Consider the following 22,259-nt stretch of genomic DNA (forward strand, 5'->3'; position numbering starts at 1 on the left):
GCCGAGAGATATAATCTCTCCAGCGTGTCCTGGGTCTGCCCCGGGGCCTCCTCCCGGTGGGACATGCCTGTATATGTTATATACAATTGACAATAGTTTATTACATTTAAGCATCTTATTTACATTGTACTAAATGCCAAAAATTAAAACAAGCAGAACAAAAAAACAAACCAACCCACCAACTTTACACTTTGAACCAATGGAAAAGTGAAATATACAAATGAAAAGCATAAAATCATCAATATATACACCCTATATCCTGTGTAAAAATAATAAAACCCCAGTTTGTGAGGCCCATTCGGCACCTATTTTATGTTAGTAAAGAACACAGTAAATGGGATTGTTATAACTGTGATATGTGTTCAGAACACCTGATTGGATGCAGGCGTTTGGCTGTGATATGTAAAGGTGATCAATCAGTGTGTGTTTTTCAGTAGTTGCAGCAGTAATATGTTGTGTATATCCTCTTGACTGAAAAAGTTCATGGATGCTTTTTTTCCCTAAGCTCATAAGGTCCTCATTGAAGTCTCCACAAACAATGATTGGTTGGTGATTCATCAGGTCCAATCCGTCCAACAGACTTTGCATTTGTGCTAAAAACCTGTTGTGAATGTAATTTGGTGGTCTGTATATAGTTCAACAAATTCAAGGTCAGTCACATTTTGCACGTACTTTCGGGCCTCAGCTGTAAGAGTTCTCTTATAGTACACTGCAACTCCACCACCATTTGCCTTAGCCGTATATGTATGGTTTGTGTAAGAGATGTGTCTGTTACGTGTTACCAAGTTGTATTCTTCCAGCTGGAACTGGGGAGAAATAGAGGATCCAGACAAGTGTGTTTCAGTTATGCATAATAGATCGGCAAGTCTGAGTTCATGGTGGCATCTCATGTCCTCAATGTGGGATGGGAGACCTTGTGCATTATGGTGGACAACTATCAGTGTCTGGACTATTGGAACTGCTGATTTTTTAAACTGCAATAGTGGTCTTGCATTTTTAAATGATGCGTGTCTCATATTTTGGAGTGCATCTTTGATTGCAGGATCAGCATAGATTTTCTTCTCATTGAAGTCTGTGATGTACAGTCCTTTAAGCGTTCAATGTACACTAGATTGTCTGCGGATCCTTGTATCTTTTTGTGAAATTTTTTACCTGCATTTTGATTGTCCAATTTTAGTCCGATTAGTCTTACAGTTTTTGGTCCATCCCGTGTAGTTGTCAAAATGTTTGCAATTGTTCCAAATGTCCCATTAACAAGACCATCTTCTACATCCAGATTCCTAATGATCATAACACGCACTCCTAGTGCGGCTCGTATATTATCAGGTAAATCTCTTTTTTTGCCTTTGATCACCTCAGCCAAGTTGACCATTTCACCTGTTCGTGGATCTTTTCTATAGTCCTCTGCCTGAATGTTTATAACATCAGAATGAAGCGCTGTTATAGTTGCTGAATTGTGTTTGTCGACCTCTTTGTTTGTAGCATAGATATGTAGTGCATCAGGTGGACAGTCTTTGATTTCATGGATAGCCTGTGTGAACAAGGCTTTGTCATTGGCTCCAAGAGCATCTGTCTTTTGCTTTACTCTTATCCTGTTGAGAAGTTCAGCAAAGGAAAGATCGTCTTTCTGGCGCGTGATTTCTGTCAGATTGACCATGTGGAAGTAGTCCTTCCAGAGATCAAGCACATCCTCCTCATAAACACAGAGTGGTTTGGCTTTTCCAAGGGGTGGCAGCTGGTAAAAGTCTCCTACTGCAAGGATAGACATCCCACCAAACGGTTTCTTGTTTCCTTTAATCTGCTGAAGTCTTCAGTGGATGTAGGCAAAAAGCTCTTTTGAAACCATAGATATCTCATCAATGACCAGAATCTCTGCATTTGAAAGTGAAGCTCTCACTTCATCCAGTGCATTCCCTAGTCCCTGATATGGTGGTTTTAAAGATCTTGGCAGCTTCAGAAGAGAGTGCAATGTTTTCCCAGAGATGTTAAAATCTGCAGTGCCAGTGAATGCAGACAGCAGCACTGCAGGGTGGGACATGTCTGCTTGGTCACGGAATCTGGGGAGTTGGTGCAAAATCTTTGTTGCCTCCTGATATATGCACCTAATTACATGAGATTTTCCACAGCTAGCTCCGCCAGAGACAAAATAAAAGAACTGTGCAGGACTGTGATCCCACACACGTTTGAAGCACCACTCACGCACAGCATAAAATATGGATGCCTGGGTTTCATTAAGACTTTGGTACATTTTTCTGACAAAGTCAGGGCTCAGCTTTGGTATTGTCATTGCTGGCATGGTTCCACTGCTCTCACCACCAACTTGGTAGTCAGGAACATTGTCCATTTCGTTTTCATCGGTGGCCTCATTGGATTGTCGTTGGGCAATGCACTCTAAACGCTCTGCTTCAACTTCTGGTGCAAAGGTGTTCCATGCATTGATAAGAGGGCCTTGTTGATGAATTTGTTCCAGTGCCCTCTCGAGTTTTTTCCCATGACCTTCATATCACTTTTTGTTAAAGTTAACAATTGGCCATACTGCAAAACCATGTTTTCGTCCACTTTTGGAGAACTGCTCAGGTTTTGGGCATTTTGCGTTTTTCAGGTCATCATTTGATCGGTGTGGAAAGTAGAGTTTCAGTAGTCTATTATAAAACTGTTCTGGTTGTTTCTTTTCTGAGAATCGAGGATATCTAATAATTGCAGGTTTTCCCATAGTTTTTTCTGAATATAACCCATGTCATTCAAAAGGGGGATGGCATTTTTGGATTCAGTTTGGTAGCTGTAAAGAATCCTGTACTCTGAAACAAATTCAGCCAAACACATTCTTTCAAATTTAGGAGTTGTTGGCCTGTTTGCATATTTTTCAGGCAATCCTGACATCCACACATCTTCAGCATCTGGTGCCATGCTCTGCAACCTGCTCATGGGTAGACTCGTTTTCAGGGCATCATCATCATCAGTTTGTATAAACACCACACTGCGTGAACACTTTTTTAGTGGCAGGCTGCATGTCCGTGCCACTGATTCCTGAGCACTGACCTTTCTGTGTTTTGCATATGCTTGCATTATCTGCTTCATTTCATCTTTTTCATTTACATTGGACTTTTTTACCTCTTGGATGATTCCATTAAGAAATTCTGTCATCTCAAATTCGGCTTTAGAGACATGACATCATGTATCCTAGGCAACTGTAGTCATCAATGACATATTGCATGTCCATGTTAGCATTCCAGGCCCTCAGCAGATCTGCGTTGTTTGCATTGACCCAGCAGTCGTTAGGATCACGCTTTAGTAGGATCATATGCCCATTGGTTAAATTAAAGACACAGTCCAAGTATTCTTCATAAGTTAATTTGCATTTCTGGAGCAGTTCAGATAAGTCTTTGAAAGAGGCATTTGGGTCACAGAGCAAATCTCTCAGTGGCTGGAGTTTTTCTTTGGCCTCTCTCTGTTTTTTTGCGAGAGCCATTTTTCTGTCTTTTTGCGTTTGCTTTTTGTTTTTGCCTTTTTGATTACTTTTGCTATGCTGCTTATCATTGTCATTATCATCGTCATCATCTGGGTCTGGGAAAGTGACCATTGTTTGGTCTACAGGTAGTTTGGGGACACTTTTTGGATTGCTAAAGTTGCAAAGATAATGGAAAAAAAGCTTAAAACATTTTTAGTGTTACAGGATTTTGAGTGATTTCTGCTGTGGACTTGAACCTCAGACACAATTTTGTGGAGTTCAGGATCGGCATTTTTGTCAGGCATCTTGAAAAGAATAAGTTGCTTTGGTCAGTTGCAAAGCGTGTATCTGCAGAGAACAGCCGTGAATTAAAGAAAGTGCTTGGGGACAGTTTTATTTGTCTGGCTTCATCTAACGTGTTCTGTCCAGTTGGAAACTGAACAGGAAAGGCCATGGTTTCAAGTTTAGGTACAGAGAAGAAGCCGACAGGTTTATTTCCTTGGGCAGGCGCAATGCTAAATATCCCTTCACCATATGCTAAAATTTCCTGTGCAATATCTGGTGGTTGCATACAGGTGTCTAGAGCAAGACCGGGTCGAAGTTCCTCCTTTTCTTTCTCTATGTCTTTCAATTGCTCCCCATTTGAATTTTTACGATCTGCTTGTTCATTTACAGTGTTAGATGGTTCAAGCAGTTCAGCTGTTGTATCCTCAGTGGTTCTCCTTTCTGTCACAATTTGGTGTTCAGAGTTTCTGGGCTCTGCACCCTGTATATCTGCATCAGCAGTGTCACATTCTGTCTCAATTGCTTGATTATCTCCGGGATTTTCAAACGTAGCGTCCTCGTCAATTGACACATCTTTGTATTCTGAATGCATTTCTTTTAGCTTTGATAGTCCTGTTAACACATTCTTCATATTCACAGTGTAGAAGTGCTGGTGTCCTTTGTACCTGATGTGTCTTTTTAATTTTAATTTTACCTGCAGAAGCTGGGCTTCAATGCTGGGCCACAGTTTACTGTGGTTTCTACATCTGATGGTACGCAAACAACAGCCCCATGTACAGCTCTTTGCTGTCCTTTGGGCAAAGCAACGATTTGGGCAAATGGAAGAATTTTAGCTATCAGTTGTCTTTCAAGTACATTTAATTCACTCAGTTCAATTGGAATGGGTGCTAGTGCTAAATTGTTTGCCACTGCGATGGATGACATCCTCCTTCTTTTTAGGTGGCTGTCACAGCTGTGGCAGATCCACTCTTGCATTCTTTGTTTTGGAAAGGTACAAGGAGCTGAGCATTCCCTCTCACAAACATGGACAAATTTTCCTGTCAAGCAAGTGGCAACAATGTGACTATTTCTAACATATTTTGATCTTTGTGCAGACATGGGTGGGCCCTAATTGAATCTTTTCACGAAAAGCTAAAATGGCAGCTTGCATCACACTGTTCAATACAACCTGGGGTTGTGGACTTTGCTGGCATTGTGTTATGAGCTGTCGGTATTTCATCTTTATTCTCAGTGCACAACGCAACTTTTTATGTATGGAGAATAATGCAGTTGTAGCCATTTTGTGTTTCTGGTACAGGACGCAGCGCTGTATATGGCGCAGTCTGAATTGTGGGTCATTGTGATACCTGACATAAATTGACTGTTTTTGTTTGTGCCTATAGTTCGGATCAGATGCATATCGTGTTCTTATGTATGCTCTCTTCCTTTCTCTGACACCATCCTCTCTGTATTTCTGGTCCATGTATTTTTTCCGTGTTGTACCTCTGGACGACATTTTTCTTTCTACTTTGAAAATCAGGGTCTGTTGTATATCTTCTGATGATATAGTCTTTCTGTTTTTTTCTAAAATGAGGATCAGTTTTAACATTTTGGGCTTTTATTTTTTTTCTCGAATATGAGGATTTGCATAATAATCTTTGGCTGCTAACAGTTTTTGTTTGCGATAATGACTGTTTTCAGCAAAATGAGTTTTCATAGCCTGTACTTTTTTCATCTGAAATTCAGGACAGATGGCATATCTTTGTTTGTCATGTCTTCTTTTGTTTGTCTTCGTTGCCACTTCATCAGATGAAGATTTATCTTTAGGCTGTACATGCTGCCTCTGACTTGTTTTAGCTTGACGAATAACTTTCTTACGTCGCTGTTTATTTAATTTGCACATATCTTCTGCTGTTTCAGGGGTTTTATCTGTGACTTTGTTTTTTTTATTATTCAGTTCAAGATTTTCTTGTTGCTCTTTTATGATGCTGTTTGCATGTGTGTTCAACAGATGTTTCAAGTTGATCTTCACAGATTTGTTTTGCAGCCATTTCATATTGTGATGAGTGTAAAGCCCTTTCTAACATTGTCATGTGAGTTTGGGGTGATTCTGGTTGAGGTACTTGCACAGTGGTATTTGTGACTTGTGGTTCATCCCTTTGTGGTGCTGATGTAGCTGTAGTTCTTTGTGTTACCTGGATTAACTGTCCAGGATGTTTACTGTGAGTGCTGATTCTCTGGAAAGAAACTGGCACAAACTCATAACTTGCATAATTGCCACGATCTTGAAAAAGGTCATGCAGGTGGGTGATCAGGTCATTCGCATGAGTGAAAGTGAGCATTACTGCTGTTCCATTTGGCTGGGGTAAACCTGCTGCTCCTCTTGAGTGTGAATCAAACAATCCATACCTCCGAAATCTGTCTCGGAAAACTGCACTGCACTCAGGTGGGACAATGAGTAAGGCACCACCACTTTTGTTTTTGAGGACTGCTTTCTGCTGCCTTCAGGTATCCATACCTTACATCTTCGTTCACACTGTAGACATTTGTGTCAGTATGAACTTGTTGGGGAGTTCCTCTAATGTCAGATGATCATGCTTATAACGCCCCTCCTGCAGAAGATTTGCTTTAATCCAACAGTAGAGTGCATCTCCCTGTTCAAGTACCTTGTCAAGTTGGGTTGTGTTGAACTGGCATCCCTCATTGTGGTAGGCCAGGAATATGAGGGCATTAAATGTACACTGATGATTTCTAGAGAATTCTGTGTACCTTTCATCACTTTGACAATGTGTTGCATTGACACAAAAAAAGCGTTGAACTTTGTTGCTCTGTAGCTCCTTCATCATTAGGTCTTCATTTGTGTTGTGGGGAGGCTGGTCAAGGAATAGTAAAGGGGGGACACATTATTCTTAAGCATTTAATGAAATCTGTTAGGTTAAGCAATACAATTTATTTCCTCTTGGTACAATGACGCTAGAATTTTCTTTTTTTTTTAAGTGGCAAAGGTTGTTTTAAATTTAGTGTTTTTATCAAAGTGAGGACACTTTTAAACTATGACAAGACAACTAAGCAATTTTCAGGCAAATAAAGCCAAATATATTACTGATAAATCATATTAGAGCACATTCTGAGGATAAACAGCATTAGATAAGCAGCTGATAAGGTGGATAAGAGGCAGAACAAGAGCGACAGAAACAGAGAGAAGGAGAGCATAAGACAGATGTTTTATATTGTGAACCAACTGAGGTACACTAACTGAGATATGTGAAATGAATATACTCTACAGTGTAGTGCAGCAAAAATGGGTAAAATTGCTGTTCTGTGATGGACTTAAAACAAAGAACACTGTATTTGACTGGTTCACAGTGGCTGTAATGCTTAGATTCAGTGACTGAATCCCACCTTTATACCAACTTTATACTATCTAGAACACAAACAGTGAACTGTAAATGTAGAGTATGGAAATCATCCAGGATAACTCATGAAACATCTGCTAACATCTGTTTCAATTCACAAGTCACAGGTCCGCTGATCACAACCCGTACAGTAAGAAAATCTACTTGAGCTCTTAAGAGAAATTATTGTGAGTTGTGTTTCTTTTTCCCACACTGAGCCATTACATCTGATTTCAGGGTCCCCCCCACCTGCTGAATCCCACTTTATCCTGTTTCCGATCATTTTTGTGTTTAGAGGCAAAGTCACCCTCTACAATGTAGCAACAGAATAAATATAAATATATATTGTATTATTTTATCATTACATGAATATAGCAGAAGATTCAGTTAGTTTTGCATAAAATTGGTGGTAGAAATGCAAAAAACTTATTTCTTTCTTACTTTGAGTTCATTTCAGTAAAATAAGTTGAGTCTATACATCAACTTTTTCTGGAGTATTTTTTTAACACTGGTATCTGTTCTTCTACTTAAGTACATAATGTGTGTACTTTGTGACCTCTGAGAGAGAGCAAGACAGATAGAGACGGGCAGATGGAGACAGAGAGACAAAAATTCAGAAATACCTTTCCAGAAAGAAAATGGGAGCAGGATCGTGGTTCATCCACTTTCCAGACATGTTTTAATTGTGGAGGTGTCCTGGCCATCTGTTAACACACAAAACCCAGTATAAAAAAATCTCAACATTTCAAATCTCAAATCAAGGACATTTCTAGTGAAAATAATTATGCAAATCAAGACTTTCAAAAGTAAAATGAACTTATTCTCAGGTAGAAGTGTAAAACCATTAGGGGGGACCTGTTAGTGCGATAAAGCTATACTATTTACTCATGAGATCAGTGTAGGTACCTGTTGAAAGGGAGAGTCTGAAAATGATCCATCAATCATCCAGAAATGTCTTCGCTGTGGAGATGTCTGTATTTTAGGAATCTGATGAAAGAAATGCATACTGAACTACTGAGTGAGAAAGAGGGAGACAGTTTATCAGTACTCAGCATTTAGGGCCGGTTGCTATGGTAACTCCTGTGAGTGGCAGGAGGGGAGGGGACACACTCCGACAGAGAGATGGGCAAAGGGGAATTAAGCTCTGAAACAAATGCTTGCCAAGAGAAAACTGTAGGTCCGATCGCAAAAATTCTTTCACCGTGAGTGGCAGGAACTTCCAGACTACAACATATTAAATTTCCATGCCTGTAGAGTGTATTATACTGACGTGGTGACAGTGTAAAGACACCCTTCGATGTTAAGTTTGAGCTCAAAATTGAGAGCAGTTTTAGAATGGTTGTCTATGGGGGACAGAGAGGGAGGAGGCTGCGCTTTTATGGCATTTGTGAGAAAACCGTAAATCTGATCTCGATAAGAGACACATTGGATGAAAGAAGACAACGATAGCTACGTTTTGATGTATAAATTATGGATGTAGTGCGAACAGTTTGGGTGGGACAGGACGAGAAAGACAAATTTTTTAAATTATTCTCCACACTCTGGTTTTTTGGCAGTTGACAGTGGGGTGAACATTCCGTGAAAAATCTCAATTTTCCTAAAAGTTAAACTGCTCCTGTGAAACAACCGTAAAAGATATCTCAACATGGGTTTGGTCAATAAAAGTCCAAAATCTCGTGACCCGTTTAAAGTTTAAATGACGTTTCTACGACAAAGTATGGCCGAGCGGTAGGCCTTCAAAGTGGCCTGGGTTGGCACCTTTCTTCGGGCCCTTCCCAATCGAAATGAATGGGGAAAAATGGGGTCTTTTTTTGGGGAATTTTGGGAAAACTGTGCGACGAATCCCTACCAAGAGTCATAGCACCCTATTCCCGATCGAGCCGCACGAAACGGTGTGACATACGTGGGGGTCAATTACATTTAAAAAGAGCCTGTGTTGCTGGCTGATGCTATTCACAAAAAAAAGGGCCTGTTCTACTAGCTGATGCCATCCACATTTCATCAGGGCCAGTGCTCCCTGTGAGGCCATCTTCACCACACCAGGGCCTGTGCTTCTGGCTGAGGCCATCCACATATCACAAGGCCCTGTGTTTCTGGTTTAGGACAACTACATTTCACCAGGGCCTCTGCTACTCGTTGATGCCATGCACATTACACCAGGGCCTGTGGTTTTTGCCATTACTATCCACATTTGACCAGGGCCTGTGTTGCTGGCTGATGCCATCCACAATACACAAGGGCCTGTGCTACTGGCTTATGCCATCTACATTACACCAGGGCCTGTGGTTTTTGCCGATACCATCCACATTTCACCAGGGCCAGTGTTGTTGGATGAGGCCATCAACATTACACCAGGGACAGTGATTCCAGTGAGGCCATTTTCACCACACCAGGGCCTGTGCTGCCATTCACATTGCACCAGAGGTAGTGCTCCCTTTGAGGCCATCTTCACGACAGATGGGCCTGTGCTGCTGTCTGAGGCCATCTACATTTCACCAGGACCTGTGCTCCTGGCTGATGCCATCCACATTACACCAGGGCCAGTGGTGATGGCCAATACCATCCACATTTCACCAGGGCCAGTGCTTCCCATGAGGCCATCATCACCACACAAGGGCCAGTGGTGTTGGCTGAGGCCATCCACATTACACCACTGCCAGTTCTTCCTATGAGGCCATCATCACCAGACCAGGGCCTGTGCTACTGTCTAATGCCATCCACATTACACCTGTGAGGCCATATTCACCACACCAGGGCCTGTGCTACTGGCTGAGGCCCTTTACATTTCACCAGGACCTATGTTGCTGGCTTAGGCCAACTACATTTCACCAGGGCCTGTGCTACTAGTTGATGCCATCCACATTACACCAGGGCCTGTTGTGCTTTCCGAAACCATCCAGATTTCACCAGGGTTTGTTTTGCTGGCTGATGCAATCCACATTACACCAGGGCCACTGTTGTTGGCTGAGGCCATACACATTACACCAGGGACAGTGCTTCCTGTGAGGCCATCTTCACCACACCAGGGCCTGTGCTACTGGCTGAGGCCCTTTACATTTCACCAGGACCTATGTTGCTGGCTTAGGCCAACTACATTTCACCAGGGCCTGTGCTACTAGTTGATGCCATCCACATTACACCAGGGCCTGTTGTGCTTTCCGAAACCATCCAGATTTCACCAGGGTTTGTTTTGCTGGCTGATGCAATCCACATTACACCAGGGCCACTGTTGTTGGCTGAGGCCATACACATTACACCAGGGACAGTGCTTTCTGTGAGGCCATCTTCACCACACCAGGGCCTGTGCTACTGGCTGAGGCCCCCTACATTTCACCAAGGCGTATGTTGATGGTTGAGGCCATCTACATTTCACCAGGACCTGTGGTGCTTGCTGATGCCATCCACATTACACCAGGGCCTGTGTTTCTGGCTGATGCAATCCACATTGCAGCAGGGCCAGTGCTCCCTATGAGGACATCTTCCCCACACCAGGGTCTGTGCTCCCTGTGAGACCATCTTCACCACACCAGGGCATGTGCTTCTGGCTGAGACCATCTTCACCAGACCAGGGTCTTTGCTCAAACAGCTGCAAAACCTGTTTGCCCAGCACGGGGATATTGAATTCTGTAAGATAAAGCCATAAATATGTGTGTCTGAGTCTTCTATCTAAAGTTACAGCTAACTTCATGAAATTGTAGAAAAATGCTTTATTTCATCAAGAATTCTGAAACACAATCTCTCACAACTCCCCCATCGTCATGGGCCATTTCAGGTGTTCCATCAGGCAGTAAGACCTGGATTTTGATGTCGACATCTTCAAGGTCCTTATCACTAAAATGTGAAATGAGCTCTGACATTACCTGCCCTCTCTGGACCACCACTACTCTCCTCTGTGAAGGTTCTCAGTCATCCAGGTCATTGTAGTCAAAGGAGCTTGCAAAGAAAAGCGTCTGGACTTCTTTAAGTTGCTTGAAGACGTTTCACCTCTCATCTGAGAATCTTCTTCAGTTCTAAGGTCAAATGGTGTAGAGTCCCAGATTTAAACTTAGTGGGAGTTTCCCCCCAAAGAGGGACAAAAGGACCCCCTGATGATCCTCTAATCGCCTGAGCCAAGGTGTGAAACTGGGTGTGGGTCCCAATCAGCCAGGGTTCCGGGTGAGCTCATTGTGAAACCTGGCCCCACCTTATCATGCGAATTCCTGAGGTCAGATGGCCCAGAATGTGAGTGGGCGTTAAGGCGTCTGGGGAGGGAACTCAAAACTGGATTATAGATGGCAGACAGTTGGTGTCGCAAACCACGGCCTCTGTTCAAAGATGGTCGCTCACAGTGGACATAGATGCTTCTTTCACTCCTCTTTCAAACCATCTGTCCTCTCTGTCCAAAATGTGAACATTGGCATCCTCGAAAGAGTGACGTTTATCCTTAAGATGCAGATGGACAGCTGAGTCTTGTCGTGTGGAGGTGGCTCTTCTATGTTGTGCCATGCGCTTGTGAAGTGGCTGTTTGGTCTCTCCAATGTAGAGGTCTGGGCATTTCTCGCTGCACTGTACAGCATGCACCACATTGTTAAGTCTGTGTTTTGGAGTTTTGTCTTTCGGGTGAACCAGTTTTTGTCTGAGCGTGTTGCTGGGTCTGAAATGCACTGGGATGTCATGCTTGGAGAAAAACTCTCCTGAGTTTTTCTGATACATGTAGCCAGTGTATCAGAAAAACTCAGGAGAGTTTTCTCCAGCATGACATCCCAACTTAAAGAAGTCCAGACGCTTTTCTTTGCAAGCTCCTTTGACCACTACTCTCCTCACTCTCTCACTGGATGGACCAGGTTAGAAAAAATCAGGGTGTCATCCAAATTTATTGGCTCACTGTCAAAAAAGGGGCCAACAAAAATAATATCACTGCTGTGAGAAGTGTTAGCGCTTAGAGACTGCGTGGAAGATTGTGGAAAGTTATTGTTTGGAGTGTCTTCAATGTATGTCACATTATGGCTGATTGTTTCAAATGGAGCAGATGTTTGGACTGTAGTGACAGTAAAAGAAGAGGTTTGGTTTTGAGGACTCTCTTCAATTTCTGAAGATGGATGCAAACCTGAGCTGGAGCTCTGAAGGCTGTCATTTTGTTTTTTCTTTGTGGTGAGGTAGAAACTGAGGATATTTAGTTTTGTGACATGATAAAGTTCTCCTACTGTCAATGCATCATCGACTATCATCTCTTGATAATCCTTCAGATCACAGTCAAAATCTGTTAAGGGCCCCTGAATGTTTCCTCCATCTGGAAAGAACAGGCCTGTTGCAACCTGTAATATGTCCCTTTTCTTGGCATCCTTGCAAATGTCTATTTTTCTTGTTCCTCTTCCTCGTCTAGCTCTAACCTGCTTGAAAACCTCAGTGTCTTCATTATAATGCATCCATCCTATTTCTATTTTTCTATTTCTCTTCAGAGCATTTCTTTTATGGGTTGTTTGGGAATGTTCTTCTTGCCATGTGCTACTGCCATCCTCTTCAGATAATTTTCTTTTGGACAGTTTGGATTTCAGCCGTTCAAAAAGCGCTGACTTGCAGCTGCTGCCCCTCCGTCTGCTAAATCCAAATACTGCTAGACGATCACCGTATGATGGCAAATAAGTCTTCAGCTCCTCATCTGTCATTAGACTTATGACACTGGCATCAATCTAAAGATGGAAAAATAATTTGATTTATTAAAACAACCAGCCTTGAAACTACAATCTTATTTTTAACTTAAGAACAATGAGGAAAAGTTGCATTTCAACCAGTATCTTGTTGGAATTAAGCACCTTCCTCAGAGACTTCTCTTTGTTTCAAGAATTCAGTCAAGTCTCCCATGCTGTAAGGAAGGATGTAAATTAAAACTACCTATTATAAAGCCACCATATTATCATCAAAGTATCTGTGCCTACCTACATTATGAGCTCTGACTATGGTGGAGAAGTGGGAATTGCATTTTTAAGTGTCCATTTGCACCATTGCACCATCACAATGCAGTCAATCCCACATTTTCTGTCACGGTTTTTAAAGAGTGGACTCAGAAATAATGACAGTGCATTTATTTACAGTGCAGCAAGGTGACAACAGTTCAAAATGTGCAACGATGGTGATAGTGCGTCCCTCCTTCCGTGTAAGCCCGTGCGTGGTAGTGAGTGCCCGTCTCTCCTCCAAGTGCTTCCTTTGTGTCCGTAAATCCTCCGTCAATCCCTGGGTGAACACACACACGACAGCAAAATGAGTATGAAGATCAGACAGTACTTCTATAACGTTAGCGACTCGAAAACACTACCAGGCTTAGTGCAACACTCCAGCGCTGTCTGTCGCTCAGCCACACCATTAAGTAGTCCCGCTGAAGATTGTCGTTGATGGGCAGCAGCTGGTGGATTGGCTGCAGATGCGGCAGCTCCGGGCGACAGCACTTCCGGGTCGGAGGTAGCCTGTTGCTAGGTTACCTCCTAACACACAGCGGAGCCGGAGGGGAAGACAGGGTGATAGGAGAGACACATACACACGCACACAAATATACACACTTGGCAGGTCGACCGGTCAGGGTGCCGTCAGATCCTGACATTTTCTCAGTTGTCTGGTTCCTTTTTTATTGGTTTTGTTCCTTATTTATATAGTTTTCAGTCATATTCCCTGTTTTGGGTGATTTGTGATTTTGTTTTATACAGTGCTGTACACTTATTACGCATGCTTTCAGCAAAACGTCTGTTTCATCAGACGTAACAGGTGTCATTAGCGTGTAACAGAAACCTTATAGGTACCTTTGGTTAACCCTCACGTTGCATTCTATTCAACTTTGTATGTAACAATCGCTGTCACACTGTTTTTGTGTACCTTTTATCCAGTTATCATTTGTAGGAAGGCATTCAAAGCTGAAGAGCCTGGCGCCATTTGTTGTTATACAGTAGCTCACGACATGATCCAGTTTTGAGTGCGCACCCCTTTGCGCCATATAACAAGGAAATGACGTCAGCCATGTAGATTTCTCATTGGCAGCGCTAACTCGAAATTTCGAGTTATTTTCTCTAAATTTTGAGAAAAATAACTCGAAATTTCAAGTTATGGATCTTTTTTTTTTTTTAGTGGCGGAAACGGGCTTCCATAACATGTTTATTCAAGGTGTCACTACTAATTAGCATCACAGGTGGCTACAGTCTTGTAATCAGTCATTGGGCCTATATATAGGGCTGCAAGTAGTCACTGTTTGGTGACATGGTGTGTATCACACCCAACATGGACCAGAATTTATAAATAATTTCAGCCAACAAGTAATAAAAAATTGCCACACTGGAATGTGCCAAACTGCATGTTGACAAGCCACAAAGCTTCTGGGAGACTGTCCTGTGGACAGATGAGTCATAGGTCATGGGTCTTACAATAGGACAATCACCCAAAACACACAAGTAAAAACACCCAACAATGGCTAAGAGGCAAACATTGGACTATTCTAAAGTGGCCTTCTATGAGACCTGATCTCAATCCTATAGAGCATAGGTGTCAAACTCTGGCCCGCGGGCCAAATTTGGCCCACAGCCTAATTACATTTGGCCCACGAAGCCATACCAAATTATTATTAGAGCTGGCCTACTGGTATTATGCAGCTAATATATATATTGTTTAGTATTAAGCTTTGCTTGTTCCATATTCAGTTTTTCAGCAAAACTTGTTTGAGTCCATAAGAAGAGATTCATTCTTAAATCTGGAGGAAGATTTTTTTTTCAATAAATATTAATGTTAGCCTGCGACCTTGTTCCAGTTTTGAATTTTGGCCCACTGTGTATTTGAGTTTGACACCCCTGCTATAGAGCATCTTTGGAAGGACCTGAAACATGCCGTCTGGAAAAGGCGCACTTCAAACCAGAAACAACTGGAGCAGTTTGCTCATGAGGAGTGGGCCAAAATACCTGTTGAGAGGTGCAGAAGTCTCATTGACAGTTATAGGAATTGTTTGATTGGAGTGATTGCATCAAAAGGTTGTGGCTTATTTTGTGGATACCATCATTTTTGTGTGGGCCTATTCCATGTGTGTGCGTGTGGTTTTTTTTTTTTTTTTTAAATAATTCAGTTAAAGCATGTTTTAAAAGTAATGTCTGACTTTCACTGGTTAACATTAATAGACTTTTTATTTATTTTGTCAGATAAAAGTTATTTCTGTGACCATTGTGAGTTTTTCATTTCATTCACCGAAGGGTACGAACAATGTTGTTCATATGTGTATGTGAAAATGTTAATTAGCCACCACTGTTAGCTTGCTTTGACTTCGTCTTTAATTTCACTGACAATTGTGTAATACGATACAGACTACGAAACATCCCTGATTGTGAAATGGAGAAAGAAGCCATGACTGGGACAAGATGATGACCATGGCGCAGGCCTGGACTGGCTTCGGGGTGCTGTGAGTAGTGTTTTGAAGTCTGAAATGGCTACACTGCAAGCCGAACTGAAAGGTGACTTCAAAGAATTCCGTACAGAATTTCGGGAGGATATAAAGAAGCAAATGGACGAACTCTCTAAAGAAATTAACCAAAGACTACGTGAGACTACGGATCAGGTAGAGGAGGTGGCTGGTCGGTTAAAGCAAGTTGAAGACAACATAGCCGATGCAGAATGCTGGGACATTGAAGTAAAGGACACACTCATGCAGCTGTTGGAAAATCAATGGGCACTGCAAGAAAAAGTGTCCGATATGGAGGGTTGCACTAGACCAGAAGTCGGCAACCTGAGGCTCTTTTGTCCTTATACTGCGGCTCCGTGTGGTTTGGGAAAATAAATTAGAAGTATTTAGCTGAAGTGTATTTTATTTGTGTTTAGTTCTTTTTTTAACTTGTAGTTCTAAATTGGAATATTATTGTGATTTTGAAATATAAAAATAAAATTATATTCTATTATTTTTTCATCGCTCAAAATAAGCGTCACACTCGCGGAAGCCGGTATACCCGCCGAAACGCCGTGCATTTGAGACTTTCGACCCCAGGTAGGCCAGTTATGGATCTTCGGATCCACATTATGTCGGCAGCTGTTCTCCACCGTGAACTATGTTAAAAACAAACACCGCTCACGCCTCACAGATGACAGCTTACAGTCCTGCGTAAAGATGAAAGCCCCGATTTGCAGACGCTGTGCGCAGAGGTTCGGGACCATAAGTCTCATTGTAAACATATCACGGCAGACCCGACGATGTTTGCATGAACATGCTTTTCAGCATCTCTTTACTGACCACTTTTCACACACGGTTTGTACGCATACAGCCGGCTGTAGCTTTTCAGTTCACAGCCCGACAACGCAACAGCAGAGAGAGCACAGACTTTAAGGCGGCGAGGCGCGATTGCGGGTGCCGCTCAGGTGCATCCGACTCCCATACAGCGGCGCTGCAGACCACGCCCCGCCACACACATTAACCAGGTAAAATACATATTTAGGCAGAATTTTGCAAATATCTATTTTTTTTTTTTTAGCAGCATAGTGCTTTTTTCCCCCAATTACTTTTTAAAAGTCAGGTCAAGGCTCCAAAAGCCCAAAGGTGATATAAGGGTGGCGGCTCACAACAGTTTTTGTTTGCTGGATCATTTTAGTTCAGCTGGGTGTCGTTCCTTTTGTTATATTTCTTTAAGAGTTAAAAATGTGTTAATTACATAAATAAAATTTTATTTTCTCTGTAGCACTTCATGGAGTTCATAAGCAACACACCTTAGTTGCTCTGTGGATTCTTTAAAAAAGCAGTTAAAAACGTTTCTGTTCAAACAAGCTTTTTGTTGATCTACGGTTTTATATTCTTTACATTATTTACATTTGATCTTTTACATTGTGTATAATGTCTATTGATTGTATTGTTTATTTTAATATTTGTGTACAGCGCTTTGTGACTGCCTGTCTGTGAAAAGCGCTTAATAAATAAACTTTACTTACTTTAGTTGTTCACACGAAGCATAAAGGTAAAAAAAACAAAAATATATGCAGTGTTATCTTCATTTTAGATGTCAAAAAGTATTTGTGGCTCCCAGTGTTTTCTTTTGCGTGGAAACCGGGTCCAAATGGCTCTTTGGGTGTTAAAGGTTGCAGACCCCTGCACTAGACGCAAAAACATTCGGATATACGGTGTACCAGAACACTCAGAGGGCTCGTCTGTGACTGCTTGTGTTGAAAATCTGATCAAGGTCCAGCTGGGCGAGGACTTTGGCCCAGACCGTGCCTTCGACATTGAGCACGCCTACCATGCACTAGAACCAAAACCACCTCCTACCACCCCACCACGCTCAATCATAGTTTGTTTCCTCTGCTTCTCTGTTAAAGAAGAGATTCTCCGCGCCGCATGGAACAAGGGGGTTCACATCCAAAACAGACGGGTGTATTTTGACTATGACTACCTGGAAGTACAGAGAAGGAGACGGAAATATATCCCAGTTAAGAAGGCTCTGACACAGCGGGATACGCTTTCAGACACCACTTAGCAAGATGTGGGTGTTTTATGCATCAGGCAGTGTTCTGCTGACCCAAACTACTGAGGATCTGAGGAAGCAGGGAATAGCCTTGGGTAAGATTACCTCAGGGAGTCAAACTAACAGGATAACAGAGGACACGATAAGGCAGTTACTTCCATGGGAGACGCAGATGGCACATCGCAGAGGCGACTTCCAACAGCACGTCCGGGAAAAACGTAGAGCATTCTGGAGGGAGCAAGAGTACCATTGCTCCCTCCCTCCCTACTTCACTACAATCTACCCCCGGGATTTGAATCGTCGTCCTGACGATTAACACTCACCGCCAAGGTCTAAACAGGGAAACTGTATTAGGCACAGGTGCCTGGGAGTTCACGGCCCCTATTGCTCTACTTCCTGCTGCCTGAGGCAAATGATGCCGATTCCAGTGCGTCCCAGCATTACCACGATTAGTCCTGCGTGAAGGGGCTATATTGTTGTGGACACCAGCCATAACTGGCGGCTGATCAGTGCAAGCCGACACCACAGGGGACGTTGAGGGTTCTAGCTCGTCTGGTCTACGAGGGCTAGGAGTCTCTGGTCTTGGTTGGCAATTGCTTGGGGCTGGAGTAGGTTCAGAGACCAATAAAAACCACTCGCCATCTTGCATCCGTTCTTCTACAGGGGCAGTAGTATACACTGACCCATTTTGGTCAGGGGCCTTAAGCACTTTATACACCACTGAACTCGAAGCACCCTTAATTTTATCACGACCTCTGAGCCCAACTTTCTTCAGATAAACCAGCTGACCTTCTCGCAGGGGAGCATCCTTGGCTTGCTGGTCGTGGCACGTCTTACGCCAATCAGCTACAGGGATTTGCTTCGGTTGGGTTGGTGCATCTTTAGCCATCTGGCATCGCTCACACTCCTGGCACCACCGTTGGATGTCTCTATACATCCCTACCCAGTAGCACCATTGAGAAACCACATCTACCGTGCTCTGAACACCCTGATAACCATGCTCCTGGCGCACATGTTGCAAAACTTGACCCTGAAGGGACTTGGGCAGCAATACCTGCAGTGTCTCTCCTCTCCTTGGATGACAGACCTTCCAATATAGCACACCATCCCGCTCCACTAACCTACTCCATTGCCTGACCAACCCGAGGGCCAGCCTTGAAGTGCAACCACGCTTCTTGGCATCAGGGCCCCACCTCCGCCTCCAAAATTGTAGAAACTCCCGGATCATGGGGTCAGTCTCCTGCAACATACGAAGGTCAGACAATGCATACCCATGGAAGACCGAAGTAATGGTTTTAACAGCGGGGATAACTGCTTTCCTACCAGTAACCAGCAGCAACGGGTCAGGTAGTACAGACTCTGAGCCTAGGATGCCCCCACCTGAACCTCGGCTCAATGGTTCAGGGGGTGGAAGTTTTCCTGCATGGAAGAACAACCAACATTACTTAAACTGGGTTGCGTTGCTGTACCAGCTGACTGCACAGGCATGACTATGGGCTCACCAGGGCACTCTCTGGCAAAATGCCCAACCTTCTGGCACCGTCTACAAATGACAGCCTTATTACGTGAGGCAGGATATGGTTTGGAAGCACTATTCAAAGCAGCAAGACTCTTTGCGAGCTGATTCAACTGCTCTTGCTGACTCTTAAGAATCTCTTTTAACTCCCGTATTTCAGATGCATAGGGTGCAATACCTGCCGGACTACCTCTAAAAGGGACCTCCGGACAGTGTGTTGAAAGTCTAGCGCCGGGGGAACCGAGTAACGTCTATCCCTCCCGCCCCCTGGCATACCTCCACGCTCCCATAATATAGCCTCACGACGAACATCCATCAAGGTGGCAGTAGGGTGGCTGCGGACATACTGTTTTATTCTCTGCGTAAGAAACAATCAAGCACATTTTCAACAAATTGGTCTCTAAGCAACACATCTTTGTTCAGCAGAACATGAGGGGACTGTTTTACAACTCTATCCATGAGGCACATAAGAGCATGCGAAAACTCTTGCAATGTTTCTCCCTCCTCCTGTCGTCTTGAAAAGAACTCTTCCTGCAGAGAGACATATGACTTAGTACATCCATACAGTTCCTGTAAAATAGTCAAAATCTTTTCGGGATCGTCTTTCTCCTCTGGAAGCCGATATTTAATCTCTTCTCTGTGCTCGCCTTCTAGATGATCATAGATGAAACGGGCTTGGTTGGCTGGTGAAAGATGTCGTACCCTCAAACAGGCCTGCACCTCTTCCACCCATTCGGCAATACCTATACCAGTCTTACCGTTGAACCATGGGCACTTCCTCTCCCGAGGAATATAAATCAGTCTCTCAGTCGCGGGAGCTGAAACAGCAGAATGCCCATTGGTGGATGAACCTGTAGCAGCAGCACTGGTGCCAGGTTGCTCCGACCCTCGCTCTTGCCGCATCCGCCAATTTTCTGCTTGCAGCTGAGCTACCAAGTCTCGTAGCTGTGTGAGCTCTTCCTCCATTATAAACCAGAGTATTTAAATATCACTTTATAAAAACCAGAAGTCCGTCCCGCCGCTGCCTTGCCACTGCACTACAATAACCAGATAAACCGAACAGATTTAACCCCCCAAAAACGAAAACAAAACAAAAAACATGCAACAGATCTCTGCCTGAAAATATCCTGTCGACACAACGCCAGATTGTGGTCTCGCGATGAGGAATAACCGGGGACGGTAACTAAGATATTGACAACGCCACCTGGGGGAGGGCGTTACACCCCAGGAAAGATTTCTCTAGCCAATGTATGTGTTGCACTGGCTACCAAAGCCCACAGACTCGTTATTAACGGCAAAGATGAAACAAAGGAAGTTTACAAATCAGAATTTATTAAGAACTACTACTAAAAACATAGAATTATAAAATCGAAAAGGCACCTAAGGTAGCAGGGTTGAGACGGCAAAATAGTTAATTAAAACACTTTATTAACAAACGATGATTAAAATGGCCAGACTCCCTACCACGATGCTACCCTAAAACAATCACAGCATGATAAAAGAATAACTGAAAATGGTGGAGACCGGCCACTTGAGGAGGCAACCTACAGGGAGGAGTGCCCAAGGGTGCCACCAATTACTCACCCGTGTGATTTCGCTGCAGACCTCTCTCACACTAAACTCTAAATGGTGCAATCTACCTATGCCCGGTGTGTACACTCAGCTGTTTCTTATAAGCCTGCTAATTATCAGCTGGGAAGGTATGGATGTCAGCGGTGCGTTTGTGGACATCATGTAAAATCCTTCCCCAGAATCTACTTCACTACAATCTGAACATATATCAAATATCAGCAATAAGGAAGGTAGGTTTATCCTAGTAAAAGGCAAAATAGACCAAAAGGCTGTCACACTATTAAATGTCTATGCACCCCCAGGAAGCAACACAAGCTTCTTCAAAAATATATTTGACTTGGTATCTACAGAAACTGTGGGAACTCTCATTTTCGCAGGAGATTTCAATTTACTGTTGAATCCCCAATTAGACTCAAATAACAGTGGCAGGAAAAGCACTTCCGGAGAGAAACAAGTCAAAGGAATGCTAACCGAATTAGGGCTTATTGATGTGTGACGGTCTATCCATGGATCAGCACCAGGATTTACCTTTTACTCTGCTTGGCACTCAGTTTACTCAAGGATAGATTACTGCTTTATGTTTAATAGGGATTTAAACAGGATAAAAGACTGTAGAATAGGTCCAAGAGATTTCTCTGACCACAGTGGAATTTATATAACATTACATTTGGATGGTAAACAGAGGATAACTTTGTGGAGACTAAATACTGGTATGTTGAATGACTCTGCTTTTGTAAAACAAATGACAGCTGATCTCAACTTGTACCTGCAGGACAACGATAATGGAGAGACAAACCCCAGTATCGTGTGGGATGCAGCTAAAGCTGTCCTCAGAGGAAAAATAATTGCTTGGTCAACCATGCTTAAAAAGAAAAAGACATAAGAACTGTTACAGTTGCAGGATAGATTAAAGGTCTTGGAACAGTCAGATCTGAAGGATAAAAATACCACAGTAATCCACCAGATCAGACAGATCAAGCAGGAAATAGATAACATATTAGGTGAAGAAATAGAGAAAAATATAAGATTTATGAAACAGAGATATTATGAGGCGGGACCTAAAGCAGCCAAGCAGTTAGCATGGTGAATTAGAAAACAGCAAGTTGAAAATACTATTTATAAGATTATAGAGACCCTGTCAATAACAAAGTTGTATCTGACTTGGATAAAATCGAAAGAGCATTTGAAACATATTACAAATCGCTATACAGCCAGTGTACCCAGGCTGATGAAAATAAGACAACTGACTTTTTGAATTCTTTAGATCTGCCTACAATTGGTCGGGAAGCGAATAATAGGTTAACGCCTTTAATAACTCAGGAGGAAATAGTTAAGGCTATTTCTAGCCTTAATTCCAATATGTCACCAGGTACCGACAGGTCTCCCCCCCCAAATGGTACAAAGCCATGAGGATAAGCCTTCTACCTTTGTTGAAAACCAGTTTTAACTATATCTTGAAAGGAGGACTGGTACCTCCCCCCCTGGAAGAAGGCCATCATATCTGTTTTGCCAAAGGGGGAACAGGACAGAATAAACTGCAAATCTTATGGGCCAATAAGTGTTCTGAACTCGGATTACAAACTATACACAACTATTTTGGTACAAAGAATGGATGCTGT

The 22,259-nt window shown here is 42.9% G+C and overlaps 1 protein-coding gene and 2 long non-coding RNA genes across 3 annotated transcripts; all 3 read right to left on the reverse strand.

The window, feature by feature from the left end:
• Window positions 1–2,195: 2,195 nt before the first annotated feature.
• On the reverse strand, window positions 2,196–8,154 carry LOC148100035 (uncharacterized). Its single transcript, XR_015719938.1, has 3 exons — window positions 8,014–8,154; window positions 7,731–7,811; window positions 2,196–6,585 (listed from the first exon to the last, which is right to left on the reverse strand). It is a non-coding gene; the product is annotated as an uncharacterized LOC148100035 (long non-coding RNA).
• Window positions 8,155–11,906: 3,752 nt separating this feature from the next.
• Window positions 11,907–12,940, reverse strand: LOC148100036 (uncharacterized). Its single transcript, XM_087850516.1, has 2 exons — window positions 12,900–12,940; window positions 11,907–12,776 (listed from the first exon to the last, which is right to left on the reverse strand). The coding sequence occupies exon 2, from the start codon at window positions 12,750–12,752 to the stop codon at window positions 11,907–11,909; it is 846 nt and encodes a 281-aa protein (XP_087706642.1). The 5' UTR covers window positions 12,753–12,776; window positions 12,900–12,940.
• Window positions 12,941–13,147: 207 nt separating this feature from the next.
• Window positions 13,148–14,015, reverse strand: LOC148100037 (uncharacterized). Its single transcript, XR_015719895.1, has 2 exons — window positions 13,400–14,015; window positions 13,148–13,317 (listed from the first exon to the last, which is right to left on the reverse strand). It is a non-coding gene; the product is annotated as an uncharacterized LOC148100037 (long non-coding RNA).
• Between the last annotated feature and the right edge of the window lie 8,244 nt (window positions 14,016–22,259).

This window comes from Neolamprologus brichardi, chromosome 13 (assembly GCF_056152115.1).
Source record: "Neolamprologus brichardi isolate AB-2024 chromosome 13, ASM5615211v1, whole genome shotgun sequence".
In the NCBI taxonomy this organism is placed as follows: domain Eukaryota; kingdom Metazoa; phylum Chordata; class Actinopteri; order Cichliformes; family Cichlidae; genus Neolamprologus; species Neolamprologus brichardi.